The 10,347-nt window shown below is 55.2% G+C and overlaps 1 protein-coding gene across 1 annotated transcript; it reads left to right on the top strand.

The window, feature by feature from the left end:
- The first annotated feature begins 2,289 nt into the window (after positions 1-2,289).
- DOHH (deoxyhypusine hydroxylase) lies at positions 2,290-9,821 on the top strand. Its single transcript, XM_082651591.1, has 5 exons — positions 2,290-2,381; positions 5,058-5,382; positions 7,014-7,090; positions 7,575-7,815; positions 9,062-9,821. Exons 2-5 carry the CDS (start codon positions 5,109-5,111, stop codon positions 9,379-9,381), a joined length of 912 nt encoding a protein of 303 aa, XP_082507717.1. The 5' UTR covers positions 2,290-2,381; positions 5,058-5,108; the 3' UTR covers positions 9,382-9,821.
- Positions 9,822-10,347: the final 526 nt, after the last annotated feature.

The following is a 10,347-nucleotide window of genomic DNA, read 5'->3' as shown; positions in this document are numbered from 1 at the left end:
GCAGGTTCTTAACCACTGCGCCACCAGGGCAGCCCTTTTTTGCCATTTTAAATAATGTTGCAATGAATACTTCTTTTTTCACTTTTCTTTACACTAGTGTCAGCGAAATTCCTCAAAATGGATTTGCAGACTCAAAGGTTCCGCATTTTAAAAAGTTAAGACACTTTTCAAATGTGTAACTTTGAAATGTTTAAACACTGAGAATAGAAGTAGCCCTCCTTTTCCCTGCCACCTATTTTTCCAACAGTTTATTGAGGAAACTTTCAGATGTACAGAAAAGTTGAAAGAATTTTACAGTGGACTGTCATATGCCCACCGTCCACCTTCTCCAATGAACATTTTACTATATTTGCCTTATTATGTATTTATCCATCCATCAATATATCTCACTTTTTATGCATCTCCAAATAAGTCACACTCATCACATCCATTAGGATGGCTACTATCAAAACAGAAAATAACAAGTGCTGGTGAGAATGTGGAGAAATTGGGATCCTTGAATGTTGCTGCTGGGAATGTAAAATGGTGCAGCTGCTGTGGACAAAGTTCAGCAGTTCCTCAAAAAGTTAAACATAGAACTACCACATGATCCGGAAATTCCACTCCTGGGTATATGCCCAAAGATTCGAAAATAGGGAATCAAAGAGGTACTTGTACACCAATGTTCAGAGCAGCATTATTTACAATAGCCAAAAGGTGGAGACAATCCAAATGTCCATTGAGGGATGAACAGATAAACAAAATGTGGTCCATTCATGCAATAGGAAGGAAATTAAAAAGGAAGGAAATTGTGATTCACGCGACAACATGATGAACCCTGAGGATAACTATGCTCAGTTGAAATAAGCCAGACACAAAAGGACAAATATTGTTTGATCCCACTTTCTAAGCTTCCTAGAGTAGTCAAAATCAGAGACAGAAAATATAATAGAGGTTACCAGGGCCTGAGGCCACTGTGAATAATGCTTTGATGAACATGGATGCACAATTATCTGAGTCCTTGCTTTCATTTCTCTTGGGTGTAACTAGGAGTGGAATTGCTGGATCATATGGTTGTTCTATGTTTAACTCTTTGAGGAACCGCTATATTCTTTTTTTTTTTTTTCCTCTCCCGCTGCGGAGCACAGGCTCCGGACGCGCAGGCCCAGCGGCCATGGCTCACGGGCCCAGCCGCTCCGCGGCACGTGGGATCTTCCCGGACCGGGGCATGAACACATGTCCCCTGCATCGGCAGGCGGACTCTCAACCACTGCGCCACCAGGGAAGCCCCCGCTATAGTCTTTTGACACAATCACTTACAAGCTCTCTTTTCTCTGGCTGGTGGCAGCCAGTGGTGGCTTGGACCTTCAATGGGGGCGATAGATGAGCAAAGTACCTGAATTCCGACTCTATTTCAGAGGCAGAGTTAACAGGACCCTGGATGTCTAGGATGGGGAGGCCAATGGTTCATGGTTGCTCCATCCTTCCTACGTGTCAAAAACCTAGTACTTAGCCTTAACATAACTCTTTCTTCCAAATGCCATGTCCAATCCAGCCACAAATCCTGTTTGCTCCACCTTCAGAATTAATCCAGAATCTGAATACTTCTCTCGCCCTTCACCGTCCCTCCTGTCTGTTTTCTACTCACCAGCCTGAATGATCCTGTTAACAGTCAGAGTATGCCATTTCCCTGATTACGACACTCCAGTGGTTTCTCATTTTGTCAGAGTAAAGCCAAGTCCTTCCTAAAACTGCCCACCCCATACACGCACCAGCGTGATTATTGTTTCCTCCTTAGCCTGTCACCACCTAATATGTATTTTTACTTATCCTATTACTGTTTGTCTCCTTCAGACAACCAGACTGCGAGGTTGATAAGGGTAAGGGCTGCAGGCCGTCTTGTCCTCAGCGCCCATAAACTATGTGTTAAATGAATGAATAAATGAACGACTGGATCAAGTCCTTGTTTTCATCCCTACCAATCTCGCGTCTAGCCACGCGAGTCCATTGGCCGCGCCCCTGAAACTTACCGCGCCCCAGAGACACTACGCATGCTGTATCGCTAGGCGACCCTACCTCCGGGCTGAATCGGCACAAACCATTTCCACTCGTCGTACCGGCTGGGGAGGCTGGAGAAAATCTCTTACAGGGAAAGGATGGAAGTTGCCCTTCCCTTTCCCTGAGGAATGCCATAGACTCCGCCTGATGTGTGATTGTGAGCTATGGCACCGGTGCTAACTCGCGCTTCCGGGCCTCCTCACGCTGCGGAGCCTTTGACTACATTTCCCCCTCGGTGCTGCGTTGGTACCGTCCGGCTCTGTCACGTGGGCGGCAAGATGGCGGCCCCCAGAGCGCTTTAGGAGCGTCGCGGGTGCTGGCAGTGGCGGGAGCAGGCCGGTCCGGTAGGTCCTCTGATCCGGGAGCTCGCTGGGGCGTTCCGGCGGCGGGGGAAACGTGGAGGACGCCTCGTTGGGGGTCCCGGCTCTGGGATTCTTTGGCTGGGGGGATCGAAGGGCTTCCTTCTGACAGGTCCCGGCAGCTCTTCCCCATGAATTCTGGACACTCGGCCTCCGGGGATCTCTTCACTAAAGAGTCAGCACGTGGGGCGGGGGGTCCCATGTTGGGCAACCCCTTTCTTGGGGTTCTGGGAGAACCAACCTGTGAGGGATCCAGTACTGGGGGATCCACATAAACAGAGGTAGAGACATCCAGTTCCTGGGAGTCTTTTCCAAGGAGCGTTGGGGAGCTGGTCGTCGCTGGGGGATCCTGTCGGCAGCCCCGAGGTTTGCCGTGTCGGGGCGACCCCTCTCTGAAGGGCGCGTCTAGTTATCGGAGATCTTTTTTTTTGCGGTACGCGGGCCTCTCACTGTTGTGGCCTCTCCCATTGCGGAGCACAGGCTCCGGACGCGCAGGCTCAGCGGCCATGGCTCACGGGCCCAGCCGCTCCGCGGTACGTGGGATCTTCCCAGACCGGAGCACGAACCCGTGTCCCCTGCATCGGCAGGCGGACTCTCAACCACTGCGCCACCAGGGAAGCCCTATCGGAGATCCTTTTCTTGGGAATTCTTGGTTTAGAAAATCCTCAAGGGGGCGGATTCCCAGATTCTGCCTTGGTTGGGGGCTGATCCCCTCAACCCCATGTCCATACCCCTGTCCCCCTTCCCACTGAAAAATGGGCCTAATATATGGGTAGCGGGCTTCCAGATGTACCCCCTTACTTGTTCTCCTGCGTATAGAGGTGGGTGTTGGGCTCCCTGTGGAGATTTTTTTAAAAATAAATTTATTTATTTATTCATTTTTGGCTGCGTTGGGTCTTCGTTGCTGCGCGCAGGCTTCCTTTAGTTGCGGCGAGCGGGGGCTGCTCTTCGTCGCGGTGTGCAGGCTTCTCACTGCGGTGGCTTCTCTTGTTGAGGAGAACAGGTTCTAGGCGCGTGGGCTTCAGTAGTTGTGGCACGCGGGCTCAGTAGTTGTGTTCCGCGAACTCTAGAGAGAGGGCTCAGTAGTTATGGCGCACGGACTTAGTTGCCCCGCGTCATGTGGGATCTTCCCGGACCACGGCTCGAACCCGTTTCCCCTGCTTTGGCAGGTGGATTCTTAACCACTGCGCCACCAGGGAAGGCCCTCCCTGTGGAAATATTTAATACCAGCTCTGGCTTATCAAATGCCTACTAAGTACCAGCAGTGGGTACTAAGTGCTCTATGAGCATCATTCCATTCACAGCAACTCTGTGATGTCCATGTGCCCTTTACGCCTATTTTACAGATGATACAGTGGTTTATACTGTGTATAAACCACTCAGTACCGTGCCTGGCAGGCAGTGGGTGCCCAATTCATTCAACAGTACTTATTGAGTGCCTGCTGCCATAGCGACAGACACTGTGCTGGGCCTTGGGGATACAACAGTGAACAAAATAGTGTGTGTCTCTCCTTTGTGTCTTGAGGGAGGCCCTGCACAGACCGGGATTCATGAGTCCTGGGTGCTGTCAGCACTTGACTTGCTGTGTGACCCCAGACAGGTCCCAGCTCATCTGTGTAGAAGAAGGAGTTGGGTCTCCATGGTCCGTAATGCCTTGCCAGCTTGCTCACCCCTGGCTTCACTCTTTTGCATGTCACCTCCTTTGATGGTCACCTGTGCGCAGGCAGCTGCACTTCCCCCATTATGCCTGCTCAACCCTACTTACGCCTGTGGGAGCTACAGCCTGCTTGTCAGGTTCACGGAGCATGTCATTGGTCTGGAGGATGGAGTCCAGCCTCAGCTGTGTCCTTGAATCTTAATCCATCTATTCAACATGGCGTTTGTGGTTTAGAGCTTGACTCGGGAGCCTGGCTCTACAAGTGGTTGTGCTTTTGTGTACTTTACTGTACAGCACTGTATAGAGTACAGTAGTACAGTATCTTTATTTCAAGCCCAGGATGTCCGGAAGCAAGCGTAAAAGCAGCGGTGATGTAGCTGGTACTGCTAAGAACCGCCAACCAATAACGATGGAAACAAAAGTGACAATAATTGAGAGACTGGGGCCAGGCGAAAAGATGGTAGACGTCACTCGTTCTTGTAACATGAATCGTTCAGCCATCAGAACAATTCTAAAGAAAAAGGACAAGATCATGGAACATGTGAAATCTGTGATAATACCAAAGAAGCGTGGAAAAATGATGGAGGAGATAGGGAAACTTCTCAATGTCCTTTATTTTTTTGTTTTTTGTGTGTGTGTGTATTATCTGTGTGAAAAGTATTATAAACCTATTACAGTACTCTATAGCCGATTATGTTTGTTGGGTACCTAGGCTAACTTTGTTGGACTTATGAACAAATTGGACTTACAGAAATGCTCTCAGAACGGGAACTCGTTTGTATGTAGGGAACTTCTTGTATAGGCCAGAGGCTCAGAGAGGGAAAGTACCTTAGGGAAGGCCACACAGCAAGTAGGCAGGGTCGGAGCCAGGCTTTGAACCCAGATGGCCAGGCTGGTCAGCAGTTAGGAAACCAGCCCCACCCCCGAGGTCCTAACGCTGAAACGCACAAGTCAGCGAGCGGTGAAGGGTGCCTCTCACCTGGCCTCTTGTTTTTCTGCTGCAGGTTCTCGAGCCCACGAGTCCCCTTGTTTAGCCCAAGCCCAGCGGCAGCACCATGGTGACGGAGCAGGAGGTGGAGGGGTTGGGGCAGATGCTGGTGGACCCCCAGAAGCCCCTGCAGGCCCGCTTCCGGGCGTTGTTCACACTGCGCGGGCTCGGGGGTCCAGCAGCCATCTCCTGGATCAGCCGGGCCTTCAGCGACGACTCGGCCCTGCTCAAGCACGAGCTGGCCTACTGCCTGGGTCAGATGCAGGACTCACGGGCCATCCCCGTGCTGGTGGACGTGCTTCGTGACACCTGCCAGGAGCCCATGGTGCGCCACGAGGCAGGTGAGCGGCGGTGAGGGTGCGGGCTATACCAGGCTGACTCTGGAAGGGGTGGGCGATAAGCATCCTCCCACGATCTCTGTCCCGGGTCTCAACTCTGCCGCTGCAGCGTAAGAGCCACCCTGAACCCCAGTCAACAGATGGGCGTGTGGCCGCCAGCCAGTCCAACTTTATGGGCCCTGAGATTTGAATCTCACATCACTTTTACGCGTCATAAAATGTGATCCTTTTGAATTTTTTCTTTCTTTCTTTTTTTTTTTTTTAAACGGCTCACGGGCTTAGTTGCTCTGTGGCATGTGGGATCTTCCCAGACCAGGGATCGAACCTTGTCCCCTGCCTTGGTAGGCAGATTCTTAACCACTGCACCACCAGGGAAGTCCCCTTTTGATTTTTCAAAAACCATTTAAAAATGGAAAAACCATTCTTCGTTCATACAAAGACATATGGTGTCTTTGGATGGTGGCCATGGATGGTCAATCCCTGAGGTCACTCATTCAGTTCGTTCACCGGACGTGTTTATGGACTGCCTGCTGTGGACCAGGCCCTGTTCTCACAAGGGACTCTGACGGCAAACAAGATGGACTAGAAACACCCTTGGCGGGTCTGTGCAGCCGGGGCTGTGTTTGTATTGATGTATCCAGTGAGCTCATAGCCAGCAGGGGGAATTGTTTCCATTTGATTGTTTTGGGGCCTTTTTAATATTCCCCATGATGATCTCCAGCTATGCCAGGCTGCCCTGGGGACCGCTCAAGACCCCAATCGCTGATGCTGTTGGAGCTCTCCTTACAAAGAATGTTCGACCCCAAACCTCTCTTGTCCCATAAGCGCTGTTAGTTTGAGTGTGTGATTTTGTAGAACACCCAGTCATGTTATGGTGGAAACACTTATGTAAGTGCTAAGGAGGAAAATAAAGCCATGGGCGGGATGGGGGTGCTGGAGGTGTTGCCTTTTTTTTTTTGGCCTCGCCACGGGGCATGTGGGATCCCAGTTCCCCGACTAGGGATCAAACCCGTACCTCCTGCATTTGACACACAGAGTCTTAACCACTGGACCACAAGGGAAGTCCGGTGTTGCCATTTTTAATTGGTGGTTACCAATTAAAAGACCTAAATGGAGTAAGGGAGTTATCTAGGTAGATGTCTGGGGAAAGGTGCTCCAGGTAGCGGGCACGGCCTTTGCAAAGGCCCTGAGGCAGGATGGTGCTGGTCTGCTGACCCTCCTTGCCCACAGTACAACTTAAAAACCTCCACCAGGTTTTCAGGGCTCCCCTTGATGGGCTCGACTCAGCCAACTGTTCTTGGCTCCTTGCCACCCGTGTCCCCAAGTTGTAATGACACGCTTGTCTGTGTCTCCCCTCTAGGCCGTGAGCTCTGGGGGTGCGGGCTGGGGCGGGGTCTGAGTCTGGTTCCAGCAAAGCCTGATTTCTGGGGAAGGGACGCTAACTGGCACAGCTTCAGGGCTGGACCAGCTCCAGCTCCAAACCTCAGTGGCTGGAGCGGCCCGCAGGATACAGGCAGAGCGATGGGGAGGGGCATCACGGAGGAGGCGTTGGTGCTGGTTAGCGCCTCTCCACCCGCCGAGGCATTCAGGGCGTTTCCCAGCCAATCAACATGTGCCCTCTGCCCCATTCTCAGGGGAGGCCCTGGGAGCCATTGGGGACCCAGAGGTGCTGGAGATCCTGAAGCAGTACTCCACCGACCCTGTCATCGAGGTAACGCAGCCCCTCCCCCACCCCCCTCCGTGCTTCGGGCCCAGGAAGCGGCCTCAGACCCTGTGCCTGGTTGCCAGGGTAACCACCCGGCCCAGGGATGCTGAGAGGACCACTGCCCCACTCACGGTTTGTCATCACCTTTAGGACAAAATCCCAAGCCCGCAGGCCCCAAGTAGTCTGGCCCAGCCACCTCAGGTCATCTCTGTTGTTGGCTCTTCCCTGACGGGTCCGGCACGTCCTGCCTTGGGGCCTTTGCACTGGCTGATTCCACCTGACGCCTCTCTCACTGGTTCTGATGTCACCTTCAAGCTAGCCCCTCCTGGTCCTCTGCCCCTGGTCACTCTCTAGTCACAGCAGCCCCTGCTGGTTTGTCTCCAGTCTGGAAAGATCAGTTGGTCCTGTGTCTGTTGGCTCCACCCCTGCTAAACCGGGAGCCCTGGGGGCTGGGGGAGGGCCCGGCACATCCACCCCGCTGTCCCCGCAGGTGGCAGAGACGTGCCAGCTGGCCGTCCGGCGGCTGGAGTGGCTGCAGCAGCACAGCGGGGAGCCGGTGGCTCAGGGGCCCTACCTCTCCGTGGATCCGGCCCCATCCGCCGAGGAGCGCGACGTGGGGCGGCTGCGGGTGGCGCTGCTGGATGAGGCCCGGCCGCTCTTCGACCGATACCGAGCCATGTTCGCCCTGCGTGATGCTGGCGGGGAGGAGGCTGCCCTGGCGCTGGCCGAGGGTGAGGAGGGGCCCCGGGGGGCAGGGTCGGGGCCCCTTGGGGAGGCCCAGTGGCCACATCTGTCATACGGGGCAGCCCAGCGTCCCAGGGCACTTGCATCCTGGGGCAGGTACTCCTCTTATTACCCCCTCTTCTCTGTGGAGGATGCCTAGGCCCAGAGAGGCACAGATACCTGCCCAAGATCACACAGTGGTCCGAGCAGCAGTTGGGATTTGATCCCCAGAAGCCCTGTTTTTTTTGTTTTTGTTTTTTAAATTTTTTTGGCCACGCGAGGCATGCGGGATATTAGTTCCCCGACTAGGGATCGAACCTGTGCCCCCTGCATTGGAAGCGCAGAGTCTTAACTGCTGGCCCACCAGGGAATTCCCCAGATGCCCTGTCATTATTTACTTGTGTCATTTTCATCCCAGCTCTGCAGGGAGCCCCGTGCAAGCCTGCGGGGCTGTGGTTCCCCCACCTGAAAAGGAGGGGGGGGACTTGGGGAATCCTGGGGTCCCTTGGCACCCCCCCCATTGCCTGAGGTGGTCTGCTTCTGGTCCACAGAGCACTCAGAGCCCCCCTCTGCCCTCCTGGAGCTTCCTGTCTGGCAGAGGAGATGTCCAGCCATCACCATGACCCAGGACCCAGGGGATGCCGGGTGGGAGCACAGAGTGGGTGTGTGGTGGGTTTGTCCTGGATAATGCTCGGAGCAGGGGCCGCACAGTCTGGCGGGCCTGCTTCAAACCAGCTCTGCCTGAAAAGTGGCATCTGATCGCAGGCAGGTCACTCCCAGGTCCGGCCGCGGGTCCCCATCAGGAGAAGCGTGGCCTGTCTGGCTGTGGTGGGGTGAAAGGCCCGGGACTCCCAGTGTCACTGATAAGGCTCTATCGTGTGTGGAGTCGTGTGGGAAGCAACCCAGAAGCACAAATGCACAACATGCCTGCAAATAGCACTGGCTGGTGTGAGGACAACGCAGAGCACAGAAGTTCAGGGAGAGGCGGGGAGGGACGCTGGGCCTGGGAAGGAGGAGGCCACGCCCGGTCCGGCCAGAGGGAGGGCGGAGTTCCCAGTGCCTGGCTGACCCCTCGTTGCTTCTCCTGCCCCGTGTCTCCGGGCCCTCCCTCTGGGCAGCGCTGAGCACCAGGGCGGGGTGTCCTCGACGGGTACCCTTTCCACCCCTCTTGGACACTTCTGTCCCCAGGCTGCCCTGCCCCAGGTCCCTTCCTGTCCCGATGGCTCCCCCAGCCCGCAACTCTCTCTCCCGCAGGCCTGCACTGCGGCAGTGCCCTCTTCCGCCACGAGATCGGCTACGTCCTGGGCCAGCTGCAGCACGAGGCGGCCGTGCCCCAGCTGGCGGCGGCCCTGGCGCGACCCACCGAGAACCCCATGGTGCGGCACGAGTGCGCGGAGGCCCTAGGGGCCATCGCCCGGCCCGCCTGCCTGGCCGCCCTGCGGGCCCACGCGGCAGACCCCGAGCGTGTGGTGCGGGAGAGCTGCGAGGTGGCCCTGGACATGTATGAGTATGAGACAGGGTCGGCCTTCCAGTACGCAGACGGGCTGGAGCACCTGCGCCCACCCCCCTCATAGGGCCGCTCCCTCGAGGACTCTGCCCATAAACCATGTTGGAATGAATTGCATCTCGCTTCCCTGCCTCCCAGCCGCTTTCGCATCTTGAACCCCTGGGTGGACTGCAGGCTCCCCGGGGCCAGGCTGAAGTCTCTTCTCTGCCACTCTGAGTGCAGGGCTGCAGTGTTGGCGTGGGAGGGGTATCTAGGGGGTCCGGGGACAGGGCTGTGCTCTGGGGGGTTGGGGTGCTGTGGCCCAGCTTCTCTAGGAATGAGGGGGTGCAGGGAAAGGTGCTATGGGCAAACCCGTCCCCGTCGGGCCTGGGCAGGGTCTGGGGGCGTCAGAGAGCTGTCCTTGGGGTGGGCAGGTGGTCCCTGGGTGGGGTGGCCTGGGCTGGAGCTCAGGGAGGGACAAGCAGGTCCCAGGACGTTCCCCAAATGGACTATTAAATTATTTTTGCCAAGTGATGACTGTCAGAGTGTGTTGGGAGGCCTCTGGGGTGAGGGTTGGCTGCTCTAAAGGAACATATCCTAAGTGTGGGGGGCCAGGGCGTTTGGAGAGCTCAGCTCTGGGATCTGCCCTGCCCCAGACGCTGTGACTGACACGAGCCTGTGGCCCTGTTTCACATCAGTTCCCAGGGGTAAAATCTGCCCAGCCAGACCCCCCAAAGGGGTTGAGGGGGAACAGCCCTGCATCCTGGCCCTCTCCAAACCTCAGCCTCACCTACTCCTATTGGGGGCATAGGGGAAGGGGTTTAGTGGTATGACAAGGAGTCTGGGCCCATCCTACCTACCTCCCTTACTGCCTCCTCATGCAGTCTCAAGCAGCCCATTTACCGCTCTATAAAATGGGTGTTAACAAGAGAACCTAATTTTACATGTGACGCATTTTCCACACCAAGCAATTCTCCGTTTCTCCATGGATGTCAGCTGGGCGTCCCGCAATTCAATTCAGTTCTCTGACACTATCTACCCTGAATCAGTGCAG

This window comes from Grampus griseus (assembly GCF_964374135.1).
Source record: "Grampus griseus genome assembly, chromosome: 3".
In the NCBI taxonomy this organism is placed as follows: Eukaryota; Metazoa; Chordata; class Mammalia; order Artiodactyla; family Delphinidae; genus Grampus; species Grampus griseus.
This window is presented reverse-complemented; position numbering and strand designations above follow the sequence as displayed.